This window comes from Schistocerca gregaria, chromosome 3 (assembly GCF_023897955.1).
Source record: "Schistocerca gregaria isolate iqSchGreg1 chromosome 3, iqSchGreg1.2, whole genome shotgun sequence".
Classification (NCBI taxonomy): domain Eukaryota; kingdom Metazoa; phylum Arthropoda; class Insecta; order Orthoptera; family Acrididae; genus Schistocerca; species Schistocerca gregaria.
In genome coordinates this window covers 356,763,322-356,778,710 of record NC_064922.1, presented here as the reverse complement: position 1 = coordinate 356,778,710, position 15,389 = coordinate 356,763,322, and the positions used below count along the sequence as shown (strand labels likewise).

At 46.7% G+C, this 15,389-nt stretch overlaps 1 protein-coding gene across 1 annotated transcript in view; it reads left to right on the top strand.

The window, feature by feature from the left end:
* LOC126355392 (sialin-like) overlaps nt 1-15,389 on the top strand; it is a 100,399-nt gene that overhangs the window by 54,452 nt on the left and 30,558 nt on the right. The window contains exon 8 of the mRNA XM_050005689.1: nt 10,920-11,161. Coding sequence (XP_049861646.1) covers nt 10,920-11,161 — 242 coding nt within the window. The remainder of the gene's footprint in view (nt 1-10,919; nt 11,162-15,389) is intronic.

Here is a 15,389-nt window from a genome sequence, read left to right as displayed (position 1 = left end):
TCAAAACAATCGATCGTCGCATTGGCTGCAGTGATTAAATACTTGATATCTGACTTGAAATACGAATTCTAAACCGATTTAAAGATTTTGAGAAATATTGTGTGTAGAGCTATTTTGCCTAAAACTGACATGGTGAAACCATGGCTGTATACAATTAATGTAGGTTGATTCTTACAAAGAAGAAAACAGCAAACAGCCACTATTAATACTGCTATTTATTTAAGTAAATAGCGCCGTAACCGGTTTCGAACTGAAAAGTTCATCTTCAGACGGCTGTTCACAATATTTATGAGACGCACTTTACATAACTATCAGTTTTTGATATTTATGCTTCCACTGCAGTGAAATATTCTTGGTGTGTTGGTGCCATCGAAAATTCCGCGAAAATTTTTTGCGAAGTTGCAGGTACCATGTTTCAAATATTGTATAGTATATGCGGCACTTATTTGATTTGCAAATTACCATATTGTGCAAAGTAACACACACACCAAAAAGTATTTGCCACATGTGTTGACACAAAGATTGAAGGTTCACAAACACAACTGTTCTGTTTGTAAACCTTCAATCTTTGTGTCAACACATGTGGCAAATACTTTTTGGTGTGTGTGTGTGTGTTACTTTGCACAATATGGTCATTTGCAAATCAAATAAGTGCCGCATATAGTATACAATATTTGAAAAATGCAATCCTGCAACTTCGCAAAAAAAATTTCGCGGAATTTTCGATGGCACCAACACACCAAGAATACACTCCTGGAAATGGAAAAAAGAACACATTGACACCGGTGTGTCAGACCCACCATACTTGCTCTGGACACTGCGAGAGGGCTGTACAAGCAATGATCACACGCACGGCACAGCGGACACACCAGGAACCGCGGTGTTGGCCGTCGAACGGCGCTGGCTGCGTAGCATTTGTGCACCGCCGCCGTCAGTGTCAGCCAGTTTGCCGTGGCATACGGAGCTCCATCGCAGTCTTTAACACTGGTAGCATGCCGCGACAGCGTGGACGTGAACCGTATGTGCAGTTGACGTACTTTGAGCGAGGGCGTATAGTGGGCATGCGGGAGGCCGGTTGGACGTACCGCCGAATTGCTCAACACATGGGGTGTGAGGTTTCCACAGTACATCGATGTTGTCGCCAGTGGTCGGCGGAAGGTGCACGTGCCCGTCGACCTGGGACCGGACCGCAGCGACGCACGGATGCACGTCAAGACCGTAGGATCCTACCCAGTGCTGTAGGGGACCGCACCGCCACTTCCCAGCAAATTAGGGACACTGTTGCTCCTGGGGTATAGGCGAGGACCATTCGCAACCGTCTCCATGAAGCTGGGCTACGGTCCCGCACACCGTTAGGCCGTCTTCCGCTCACGCCCCAACATCGTGCAGCCCGCCTCCAGTGGTGTCGCGACAGGCGTGAATGGAGGGACGAATGGAGACGTGTCGTCTTCAGCGATGAGAGTCGCTTCTGCCTTGGTGCCAATGATGGTCGTATGCGTGTTTGGCGCCGTGCAGGTGAGCGCCACAATCAGGACTGCATACGACCGAGGCACACAGGACCAACACCCGGCATCATGGTGTGGGGAGCGATCTCCTACACTGGCCGTACACCTCTGGTGATCGTCGAGGGGACACGGAATAGTGCACGGTACATCCAAACCGTCATCGAACCCATCTTCTACCATTCCTAGACCGGCAAGGGAACTTGCTGTTCCAACAGGACAATGCACGTCCGCATGTATCCCGTGCCACACAACGTGCTCTAGAAGGTGTAAGTCAACTACCCTGGCCAGCAAGATCTCCAGATCTGTCCCTCATGGAGCATGTTTGGGACTGAATGAAGCGTCGTCTCACGCGGTGTGCACGTCCAGCACGAACGCTGGTCCAACTGAGGCGCCAGGTGGAAATGGCATGGCAAGCCGTTCCACAGGACTACATTTAGCATCTCTACGATCGTCTCTATGGGAGAATAGCAGCCTGCATTGCTGCGAAAGGTGGATATACACTGTACTAGTGCCGACATTGTGCATGCTCTGTTGCCTGTGTCTATGTGCCTGTGGTTCTATCAGTGTGATCATGTGATGTATCTGACCCCAGGAATGTGTCAATAAAGTTTCCCCTTCCTGGGACAATGAATTCACGGTGTTCTTATTTCAATTTCCAGGAGTGTATTTCGCTGCAGTGGAAGCATAAATATCAAAAACTGATAATTATGTAAAGTGCGTCTTAAAAATATTGTGAACAGCCGTCTGAAGATGAACTTTTCAGTTCGAAAACGGTTACGGCGCTATTTACTTAAATAAATAGCAGTATTAATAGTGGCTGGTTGCTGTTTTCTTCTTTGTAAGAATCAACCTACATTAATATTGTGTGTGTTTGCTACGCTATTTTCTGTAGACATGACTTCAGTACCGGAACATTTACAAATGGAAATCTGCGAAATACAATATGATGCACAGTTAAAAGGGAAATTTAATCAGGTTGATTTGAAAGAGTTCTATAAAACATACTTTGATAAGAAGAAATATCCAGCGCTCTAAAAAAATGCTTTAAAAATTTCAGTATTTGGAAACACTTACTTGTGTGAACATATTTTTAATCGGATGAATTACACACATCAAAAAAAGTTTTGCATCACTCCATTTCCCAGAACTTTTGAAGATAAACGTTGACTGTGGATATTGTATCACTGACACAGTCCCTTTCACTGTTCAGAGATGTCACTAAACCCTCCCAAAGATGTAAACGACCATGCATGACCAGCGCCTATTAGATGGTGGGGGTCCGAAAGTCGATCAGTTCCAGTCATTCCACCAGAAAGGGGATACATGGCTCGTGTTTTCTGTAGTTCAACCATGCCTGGACGGTCAATACCGTGGTTCGATCGCGTCCGCATTGTTACTTTGTGCCAGGAAGGAATCTCAACAAGGGAAGTGTCCGGACTTCTCGGAGTGAACCAACGCGATGTTGTTCGGACGTGGAGGAAATACAGAGAGACAGGAATCGTCGATGACATGTCTCGCTCAGGTCGCCCAAGGGCTACTACTGCAGTGGATGACCGCTGCCTACGGATTATGGCTCGAAGAACCCTGACAGCAACGCCACCATGTTCAATAATTCTTTTCGTGGAGCCAAAGCACGTCGTGTTATGATTCAGGCTGTGCGCAAGAGGCTGCTTGATGCGCAACTTCACTCCCGACGTCCATGGCGAGGTCCATCTGTGCAACACGACACCATGCTGTACAGTACAGATGGGCCCAACAACACGCCGAATGGACCGCTGAGGATTGGTATCACGTTCTCATCGCCGATGATTGTCGCATATGCCTTCAACCGGACTATCGTCGGAGGTGTGATTGGAGGCAACCCGGTCAAGCCGAAAACCTTAGACACAATGTCCAGTGAGTGCAGCAAGGTGGAGGTTCCCTTCTGTTTTGGTGTGGCATTATGTGGGGCCGACGTACGCCGCATTACAAATACACTCCTGGAAATGGAAAAAAAGAACACATTGACACCGGTGTGTCAGACCCACCATACTTGCTCCGGACACTGCGAGAGGGCTGTACAAGCAATGATCACACGCACGGCACAGCGGACACACCAGGAACCGCGGTGTTGGCCGTCGAATGGCGCTAGCTGCGCAGCATTTGTGCACCGCCGCCGTCAGTGTCAGCCAGTTTGCCGTGGCATACGGAGCTCCATCGCAGTCTTTAACACTGGTAGCATGCCGTGACAGCGTGGACGTGAACCGTATGTGCAGTTGAAGGACTTTGAGCGAGGGCGTATAGTGGGCATGCGGGAGGCCGGGTGGACGTACCGCCGAATTGCTCAACACGTGGGGCGTGACGTCTCCACAGTACATCGATGTTGTCGCCAGTGGTCGGCGGAAGGTGCACGTGCCCGTCGACCTGGGACCGGACCGCAGCGACGCACGGATGCACGCCAAGACCGTAGGATCCTACCCAGTGCCGTAGGGGACCGCACCGCCACTTCCCAGCAAATTAGGGACACTGTTGCTCCTGGGGTATAGGCGAGGACCATTCGCAACCGTCTCCATGAAGCTGGGCTACGGTCCCGCACACCGTTAGGCCGTCTTCCGCTCACGCCCCAACATCGTGCAGCCCGCCTCCAGTGGTGTCGCGACAGGCGTGAATGGAGGGACGAATGGAGACGTGTCGTCTTCAGCGATGAGAGTCGCTTCTGCCTTGGTGCCAATGATGGTCGTATGCGTGTTTGGCGCCGTGCAGGTGAGCGCCACAATCAGGACTGCATACGACCGAGGCACACAGGACCAACACCCGGCATCATGGTGTGGGGAGCGATCTCCTACACTGGCCGTACACCTCTGGTGATCGTCGAGGGGACACGGAATAGTGCACGGTACATCCAAACCGTCATCGAACCCATCTTCTACCATTCCTAGACCGGCAAGGGAACTTGCTGTTCCAACAGGACAATGCACGTCCGCATGTATCCCGTGCCACACAACGTGCTCTAGAAGGTGTAAGTCAACTACCCTGGCCAGCAAGATCTCCAGATCTGTCCCTCATGGAGCATGTTTGGGACTGAATGAAGCGTCGTCTCACGCGGTGTGCACGTCCAGCACGAACGCTGGTCCAACTGAGGCGCCAGGTGGAAATGGCATGGCAAGCCGTTCCACAGGACTACATTTAGCATCTCTACGATCGTCTCTATGGGAGAATAGCAGCCTGCATTGCTGCGAAAGGTGGATATACACTGTACTAGTGCCGACATTGTGCATGCTCTGTTGCCTGTGTCTATGTGCCTGTGGTTCTATCAGTGTGATCATGTGATGTATCTGACCCCAGGAATGTGTCAATAAAGTTTCCCCTTCCTGGGACAATGAATTCACGGTGTTCTTATTTCAATTTCCAGGAGTGTATTTCGCTGCAGTGGAAGCATAAATATCAAAAACTGATAATTATGTAAAGTGCGTCTTAAAAATATTGTGAACAGCCGTCTGAAGATGAACTTTTCAGTTCGAAACGGTTACGGCGCTATTTACTTAAATAAATAGCAGTATTAATAGTGGCTGGTTGCTGTTTTCTTCTTTGTAAGAATCAACCTACATTAATATTGTGTGTGTTTGCTACGCTATTTTCTGTAGACATGACTTCAGTACCGGAACATTTACAAATGGAAATCTGCGAAATACAATATGATGCACAGTTAAAAGGGAAATTTAATCAGGTTGATTTGAAAGAGTTCTATAAAACATACTTTGATAAGAAGAAATATCCAGCGCTCTAAAAAAATGCTTTAAAAATTTCAGTATTTGGAAACACTTACTTGTGTGAACATATTTTTAATCGGATGAATTACACACATCAAAAAAAGTTTTGCATCACTCCATTTCCCAGAACTTTTGAAGATAAACGTTGACTGTGGATATTGTATCACTGACACAGTCCCTTTCACTGTTCAGAGATGTCACTAAACCCTCCCAAAGATGTAAACGACCATGCATGACCAGCGCCTATTAGATGGTGGGGGTCCGAAAGTCGATCAGTTCCAGTCATTCCACCAGAAAGGGGATACATGGCTCGTGTTTTCTGTAGTTCAACCATGCCTGGACGGTCAATACCGTGGTTCGATCGCGTCCGCATTGTTACTTTGTGCCAGGAAGGAATCTCAACAAGGGAAGTGTCCGGACTTCTCGGAGTGAACCAACGCGATGTTGTTCGGACGTGGAGGAAATACAGAGAGACAGGAATCGTCGATGACATGTCTCGCTCAGGTCGCCCAAGGGCTACTACTGCAGTGGATGACCGCTGCCTACGGATTATGGCTCGAAGAACCCTGACAGCAACGCCACCATGTTCAATAATTCTTTTCGTGGAGCCAAAGCACGTCGTGTTATGATTCAGGCTGTGCGCAAGAGGCTGCTTGATGCGCAACTTCACTCCCGACGTCCATGGCGAGGTCCATCTGTGCAACACGACACCATGCTGTACAGTACAGATGGGCCCAACAACACGCCGAATGGACCGCTGAGGATTGGTATCACGTTCTCATCGCCGATGATTGTCGCATATGCCTTCAACCGGACTATCGTCGGAGGTGTGATTGGAGGCAACCCGGTCAAGCCGAAAACCTTAGACACAATGTCCAGTGAGTGCAGCAAGGTGGAGGTTCCCTTCTGTTTTGGTGTGGCATTATGTGGGGCCGACGTACGCCGCATTACAAATACACTCCTGGAAATGGAAAAAAAGAACACATTGACACCGGTGTGTCAGACCCACCATACTTGCTCCGGACACTGCGAGAGGGCTGTACAAGCAATGATCACACGCACGGCACAGCGGACACACCAGGAACCGCGGTGTTGGCCGTCGAATGGCGCTAGCTGCGCAGCATTTGTGCACCGCCGCCGTCAGTGTCAGCCAGTTTGCCGTGGCATACGGAGCTCCATCGCAGTCTTTAACACTGGTAGCATGCCGCGACAGCGTGGACGTGAACCGTATGTGCAGTTGAAGGACTTTGAGCGAGGGCGTATAGTGGGCATGCGGGAGGCCGGGTGGACGTACCGCCGAATTGCTCAACACGTGGGGCGTGACGTCTCCACAGTACATCGATGTTGTCGCCAGTGGTCGGCGGAAGGTGCACGTGCCCGTCGACCTGGGACCGGACCGCAGCGACGCACGGATGCACGCCAAGACCGTAGGATCCTACCCAGTGCCGTAGGGGACCGCACCGCCACTTCCCAGCAAATTAGGGACACTGTTGCTCCTGGGGTATCGGCGAGGACCATTCGCAACCGTCTCCATGAAGCTGGGCTACGGTCCCGCACACCGTTAGGCCGTCTTCCGCTCACGCCCCAACATCGTGCAGCCCGCCTCCAGTGGTGTCGCGACAGGCGTGAATAGAGGGACGAATGGAGACGTGTCGTCTTCAGCGATGAGAGTCTCTTCTGCCTTGGTGCCAATGATGGTCGTATGCGTGTTTGGCGCCGTGCAGGTGAGCGCCACAATCAGGACTGCATACGACCGAGGCACACAGGACCAACACCCGGCATCATGGTGTGGGGAGCGATCTCCTACACTGGCCGTACACCTCTGGTGATCGTCGAGGGGACACGGAATAGTGCACGGTACATCCAAACCGTCATCGAACCCATCTTCTACCATTCCTAGACCGGCAAGGGAACTTGCTGTTCCAACAGGACAATGCACGTCCGCATGTATCCCGTGCCACCCAACGTGCTCTAGAAGGTGTAAGTCAACTACCCTGGCCAGCAAGATCTCCGGATCTGTCCCCCATTGAGCATGTTTGGGACTGGATGAAGCGTCGTCTCACGCGGTGTGCACGTCCAGCACGAACGCTGGTCCAACTGAGGCGCCAGGTGGAAATGGCATGGCAAGCCATTCCACAGGACTACATTTAGCATCTCTACGATCGTCTCCATGGGAGAATAGCAGCCTGCATTGCTGCGAAAGGTGGATATACACTGTACTAGTGCCGACATTGTGCATGCTCTGTTGCCTGTGTCTATGTGCCTGTGGTTCTGTCAGTGTGATCATGTGATGTATCTGACCCCAGGAATGTGTCAATAAAGTTTCCCCTTCCTGGGACAATGAATTCACGGTGTTCTTATTTCAATTTCCAGGAGTGTATCTGTGTAATGTTTTAAACGCTAAAATAAAACGTTCCTAATAGTGTAAATAAATAAAACACCTCTCCTGGGAGTTGATGGTTTTTAAAGCACACATCACAAGTGTTAGCAGGTGGCTGGAAAACGAATGGTGTCCCTCCACTGGCTGATCACTGCCTCTTGCGACCGAACATTTTTGTAAGGCACGGCATGACTTCCAGACGTTGTTTAAACATCAAATTCTGTACACAAAATGTTGCTGTTTTCACTTCAAGTTTTAAGTAAGATACCAAACGTCCGTGCTTGATATTTATAAACGCCAAACATCTGTACTATAGGACTAAATAACAAAAACGTTCATGCTAAATGTTGAAAACACTATACACACACACCTAGCAGTGGCGGAGATTGTAATGAAACATAGTAGCCCAACTGTATCACATACACAAGTGAGTCATCTTGGATGTCCAGACATTTTAACAGCACAAGGGAGTTATCTTAGACTTTAAAGTCATAATAGTGTGGGGAGGAATGAGCGAAGTTCTTGAAAATGACAGAGGTCCTCTACTATTGTAGTCGTGTATAATGATTTTCCTGGAGAACCGAACAAGTCCTACTTAGGGACCAACACCGATCTAAAAAACGCAGCTTTCTCTGTTAATTGATCATTTCCAGAAGGAAACAGATAGAGCTCACATTGATACTATATTTTTTGTCTTCCATGAACCCTCTGATACCGTCCCAGGCCAACCTAATAACTAAAATACATACTTACGGAATATCTGAACACATATGCGAAGGGACTGAAAATTTTCTATCGAACAGAACAAAGTGTCGTTTTCTTAACGGAGAAGCATCTTCCAAAGCGAATGTATTCTCTGATGTACCCCAAGGTACTTTGATATGGTCGCTGGTGTTCAGTATATATACATCTGCGCCACACTTCTTTGAAACCGTATCACTTTTTTCCCTTGTGACACAGAAGTCATAAATTTGGCTCGAAGATGCCTACGACCTTCTTCTGTATCGGTGCAAACACCTGGCGCCCTGCGACCTCATCCTCGATCTAGACGATGGTTCAAAGAGCAAGGTGTCGATACATTCGAAAAAAAGGCCGGAATTCTGAAGTTTACATGAGGCGTAAGATGTGTAAATGATGTCACAATGGCACCAAATTTCATCACTGTCCTGACCAACGCCATAGCGGACGTTTCACACGATGGAAAGGTGGTTAACCTCTCCCCTGTTACTCATATTTCACTCTTTCTCTCAACGCCTTCGCGATGGAAATCAGAACAGCGACTCCCTGCCTTTAAAATGACGTTCGTCACAGAATGAGATTTTCACTCTGCAGTGAAGTGTGCGCTGATATGAAACTTCCTGGCAGATGAAAACTGTGTGCCTGACCGAGACTCGAACTCGAGACCTGTGCCTCTTCTGAGCTACCCAAGCACGACTCACCCCCTGTCCTCACAGCTTTACTTCTGCCAGTAACTCGTCTCCTACCTTCCTAACTTTACAGAAGCTCTCCTGCGATCTGGTGATTGGTCAGAGAAAACATTTCAGACACACCGCCGCTTGGATTCGATGCGAAAAGGACTCAGCAGGTAGTATATAGGGTGTCAATGAAACCGCCCCTACCCTTGGGGCGTTAACTGCCGGTCAAACACTACAGTTTTCAGTGCGATGTGCCGCAGAGAAAAGTTCTTGAATAACTTAGGAATTGCTAACACTTGTCCCAAACGACTCAGCCCTTCTCTCAGGACTTCATGGGGTTGCAACCTCACTGAATGTGATCTGACCCCCTGGACTGTCGCGCGGCCCCACTTTATGTTCTGGTATACATTTCGGGACCAGTAGGAAGCATTTAAATCAATCACCAAATTTGATCCAGAAACAACAAAGGGTTTATAGGCTTTTTCAATTTTCGTGTTTCACGCCCTCCTGTGGCATGATAACGAGGGACCATGACATTGGCAAGAACATGAATAAAATAGCAAAGGGTCCGTTTAAGCCCCCTGACAGTGCATAGGCGTTGGTGAATGCATGTTTCTGTACAGGGACATTATTGAAATGCTAAAGAAAGATGTACGGATAGTACTGAGGGCGTTCCCAAACTGGGGTGGGGGTGTGGGGTCTCGAAGGGACCCTATGCCAGTTACACGTATTAACGGCCTTGTCAATTGTTTACTCCCCTGTGACGATGCGACAGAAAGTCGAGAAACAGGAAGTATGAAGAAATATAAACACCCTTTTCTGTTTCATATCACATTCAAATTTCGTCAAATGCTTTTGAACGATGCCTCGTGGTTTCATCCTGTACATAAGTAAAAAAATTGTGCTCATGCTACACTTCAAAGTGGTCAAAACCATTTTCAGTGGAGCTCCGCCCCACGCTGACAGAGAAGGGATGTGTCGGCTACGGTTGCGAGCAGTGTCCAAGGCTATCAAGAACGTCGTCCTGTTGCATGTCTGTCAACTTTCTTGGGCGATTGGAGTAGATAGCGTTACCAGACTGTCCACGTACCACTGTGCGTTAACTGTGGTCCTGTGTTCCAGACAGTCAATGAGCAGCGGCTCCTTGCAGTGAAAGGAAAAGGTCTTCCTGACTTTCCTGGAAATGACGTGCCTATTGTTTCGACTACTCTGCAGAACTTTCGCTGGGAAGCGCTTACACATCCTTCATACAGTCCCCATCCCTCCCCACGCAATATCCATGTTTTTGATACCCCGATGAAAGAAACTGGTAACTGTCGATTTGCTTCGGATGGAGATGTGCACGTCTCGGTACAATCATGGTTCCATAAACAACTGAAAACGTTTCTCCATGAAGGCATTGACCGTCTTGCCTCACAGTGGGATCAATGCAGTAACGTTTTTGACGACTCTTTACCCTCTGTCTCGTTTTCATTTCACTGCCCCTTGTATATCTCAGATACCAACTTCCCACTGGTAACAATTTTGGTGTTAACTGATTTAATTTAACTATTGCTTCTTTCCTGAATGTGACATAATTGTCTTACAACAGTAATTTTTATCTGACCTAAACCTTCAGCCGAATAGTTGCACATTGAATTTGTTTATAAATAGTTGGTCGCTCACTTATTCGTCAAGGTCCTCCAACAACAGCTGGAGGTGCTTTGTCGAACACCATGCAAACTGAGTAAGGGGAAGCTCTCAAGTTACATATGCACGCTATCTTAAATTCCCTGCCCCTGCCATGATGTTTAGAATCTGTGCTCACGGTATTGAATTTTCAGAATCAGAGATGACCTGCCGCTCTGTAACGGCAACCGTTCATGCGCAGGTACCCTGGTGCCCGCAGCCGCACTGGTCGTGGTGGCGCTGGTGGGCTGCGACAGCACCGTCATCATCGTGATGTTGGCGCTTAGTGGCTTCTTCATCGCCACAGACTGCACAGGCTCTTACCTCAACATGCAGGCCATCGCGCCAAACTACGCGGGCACCATCGTCGGAATCGTCAACATGTTTGCCAATCTAACGGGCATCGCCATCCCTTACATCGTCGGTGCATTCACCAACACCAATGTAAGTAGTTACGGTGTTACGTTGAGCAATATATACGAGGCATTTCGAAGCTTTTCATTAGATTATAACTTCTACACTGGTGTCCAAAAGTTAAGGGCGTAAGTAGCAAGCACATGATATGTCACTGCAAAGTAACATAGCTCGATTAAACATGGGCCAAGTTGAAAGTCCTAAAAATACGCAATGAGACGAACGATCCAAAGACAATAATTACAGTGACGTCACCACGATTCACGAGGACAGCCTGTACATTAAAAAAGACGGGACATAGTTTCTAATAGGGTGCGTGATCACCACATGTGGTAGTGCATGCCCTACAACGCTGTCCCATGCTGGCCATAAGGTTGCTAAAGAGTCCTTCTGCTAGGGCGTTCCACTTCTCTGTAGTGCGGTTGACTCTGCTTTATGGTCCTTGCTGCATGTGGACGGTCTGAAATTGCTGCAGTCCATATCCTGAACTCGTACCACAAGTGCTCCATGGGGATTAATTCAGCGGAAGGGGTAGGCCAGACCATTTGCTAAATATCATCTCGTTCCAAGAACTCCTCCGCCTGAATTGTTTGAAATGCACCCCTAAAAAAGAGGCACATGCCGAACGGGTACATTGTCATAGTAGCGTTGACCTGTGAGTTGGCCGTGTCCGAAGCTTTGGAAATCAGTACGCCCCTGTGACATGATGCGTCCCCACAACATATTACCTAGACCACCAAAATTGTCTTATACTACAATTTTTCGCCACATGAGAATACGTCCAGTATTCTCGAACATGACCATTAAGGTGATTCAAGTTTTACGGTGTGGGAGGTTTAAACACGGCACACTCGCTACTCAACGTTATTGTGACTTTGTAGTCTTTACCTCTGTGCGTCTATTCAGGGGTGCATTTGGCTGTGACTTAATTTTCATGGATGACAATGCGCAGCTGCAGCGACTTGTACTGACGGAGGAGCTCTTTGAATGAGAGGACTCGCACATCTTAAGCCTCACAATACCAGGAGAGGGGGGGGGGGGTTACATTCTGCCCAGGTTTTAAAAAATATTGCTATCTAGTCAGCTTTCTGTACTTCAAAATTCTGAAAAAAATAATTATTGTTTGTAGTAAATTCTCTACTGGATTCTAGAAATGTCGTAAATTTTTCAGTTAAACTTAACCCAAAATTTTATATCTTAGTAGTAAATGTCACTTTTTCCAGTGAACATCATATTCAATTTTTTCAGGTGCATGTCCGCAATTACCCATCAGTCCTTCTTTAAAAAGTATGTTTTGAGTAAAAATCAACAACAATTAATAAATTTTCCTTTCAAAAAGATTTTGGCTCTTCACACTCTTCTATCCATAACCAGTGTGATTCTTTAGTAACTGGCAGTGCCATAACAACTTTTCGTGAAAACCAAAGGAAACCAAGGAATATGACTCACGATCATTTCTTATGCTTAGGACTGGGGAACATTTTAAAATCTCCTACTTAGGTTCTTCTAGCCTAATGCCGAGCTCACTAATAATGTTTAACGCTTTCTTGATAGATTCCGCCTTAATCAGTTTCCTCCTTTTACCATGGCAAAAATGACTTCCCTTCATAACTGGTAATTCTCTTCCCAAGTCGGAGTGGCTACAAGAATATCGTCGACATTAACAGCCAGTCGTTCCATGATGTCTCGATCTTACAAACTGATTCATGAGCCTTACAAATTAACATACAACCATGTTAAGCACAAAAGCTACTATATAAAACTGATACTCACAAGGTGTCCCAGGAGGACTGGTCAATATTTGAGCACATGACAATAACTATCACACGAAACAAAATAGTCTAGTAAACGTGGGCTCTAAAACGCATACCTTGAGAGCTATGAATACTTTTTCATTTTCGATACTGTGAAAAAAATCTCTTCTATTGCAACCTCTTTGCCTTCCATATTTCGGGAGGATGCAGTATGGATTTTTTTTGTCTTGTTTCAGTGCATAATACCAAGTTCCAGAATATGGAAAGCAAAGAGCCTGCAATAGAAAATATTTGTTTCAGTGCATCAAAGGCAAGGAAATGCTCACAGCTCTTAAGGTATGCGTTTTAGAGCCCAGCTTTGCTATACCTTTTTGCTTCTAACAACTGTTCCTTTCATATTCTTGAATATTGACCATTCCTCTTGGGACTATCTGTATACTGCCTTGCAGAAATGCAGTTTATTCCTATATCCAGGGATCAATGCCAGATTCCAGTACCCACGAACGACTTCCAACGAAGCCTCACAAAGGCTGAGTACACACTGCTTGCCAACGGCGCTCTGCAGATCTGGACTGCCACCCATCCAAATGCTAGCCCAGCCCGACAGCGTTTAATTTTGGAGATCTGATGGGAACCGATGCCACCACTGAGGCAAGGCCGGTGGCTCCCTCAAATCCACTTTTTGTTTATTAGACAAGGTTCAACTGAGGTGAGTTTCACTTCGTGTGTTCTGATTGGAGTATCCTGAGCGACTTGATTACCACCTCAAGCAATTTATGAGTTCCCATGGTATACTAGGTTAGACTGTACGAGCAGCCAAAGTCTCAGTCTACAAACCAAGTGTCATTTCAGCTATACTTCCCCATGGTATGTTGGCCACATCAATTTCGGCTGATGTTACTGCAGTATCTACTGCTTCATATAAGTTATTTAGGAATTCCGTGACTACCCTATGTGACATTTGCGGTGGTAGACCCCATAAAAATGTATAAAGTATTCTCTGTCCGGCTTCCTGTAATATGGCCTTGCTGGCGTTATCATCCCCAGTCAGTACATATTTGTTAATAAACCTTTAGCACTGACAGGTACAAGTTTACAAATCTTTAACATAATGAAGCGCGTACAGCGCCTCAAGCCTCGACACGGAACTGCTCGCGACGCCTAGTTTCCCTGCCGCTCACGCGTGGTCCTTATATCTGGCCGGCGTAGCTCTGTCTACGTGGGCCTTAATGGTTTTAATTTTGACAGACATAATCTTATGATTATGCGTCTTTATTGTTTTAATTTTTAATCTGTGACATGTCCAGTGTTTGGCTCTCAAAATAATTTAATTTTTTGTAAGTACCACGATTTCTTTATTATTCAATCATTAGACTGATGATGCATTTCAGTGAGTAATATATGTCAGTATGTTGTTTAATTTATAGGTCCTGAAGAAGATTCCATTACTGGAATCGAAACCTAGGTAAACGAGTAAAAATTACCTTGCAACTGAAGGCTGAAAAAAAATTGTTTATTTTCTTTAGCACTGATTTCTCGTGTTTCCGAGAATACTCCGAAAAGTAATCGCAGTAGCACCTTGACGTATTATTTTCCTCCTATGTCTTTACACTAACCCTTCCGAAAAGGCATCAAATGACTGCCTGTCCCTTAATTTCTCGTGACACACTAGGTAAACCCTAGCGCCCCTGCTATCCTCATAATTGTTCATCGCTCCAATTACTCAGCCCGTCAGCTGTACCCAAATTATAATGAAACACAAAGATTTTAACACTAAATTTACCGGAAACCTGTGTTACGGACAAAACAGTGTTAGTATTAAGAGCAGGTACATTACGGTGTGACTGTTCTCTCCCTCAGACTTTTCTTTTCACTGCGCAGTTCTAAGTTATCCACTTGTACCAAAACTACTTTCTCCAGGAGACGCCGAATAGCATCCTGAGCTCTCTATACATTTTTCTCACATACTACCACCAAAAGTACATAGTATACCCAAAATGATATAGAAGAAGAAGGGATAGGGAAAACAACCACATCACCCAAGTAAATTCTTAAGTTGGCACTCACTCATTTTATTGGGTAGAACATCCCTGTTGCAGAACTGTGGAACTGTTGCTGTCTTCCATTCGTAGTCGACCTTCACCTTCAGTAGCTTCTTGTGACATCAAATTTAACGGATGTAGGAATGGCATGGTGTGGGCGAGAGACTGTCAAGCAGAAATGGATGTGGATACAGCCAAGTCATCCCTTGGATACAGATGCCCCTTGTTGTTCCTTATTTACATTCATTCAGTCTTCAGTGTTGCTAGTATTGATGCCTGGTGAGTGTGGTTCCCAGTATGCTGACCTCATATCGATGGCCTCATCAGTGGTAGCGCTTACACAATATCACTGCAGAAGTGTCAGGTCTCTGGTGATACCACAGGAGCCAACTGGCACGACGTCCACGGCTGCTGCAGAGAAGGTGTCTCGGTAGGCTCTATCAGGCCCTAGCAGCACAAGCT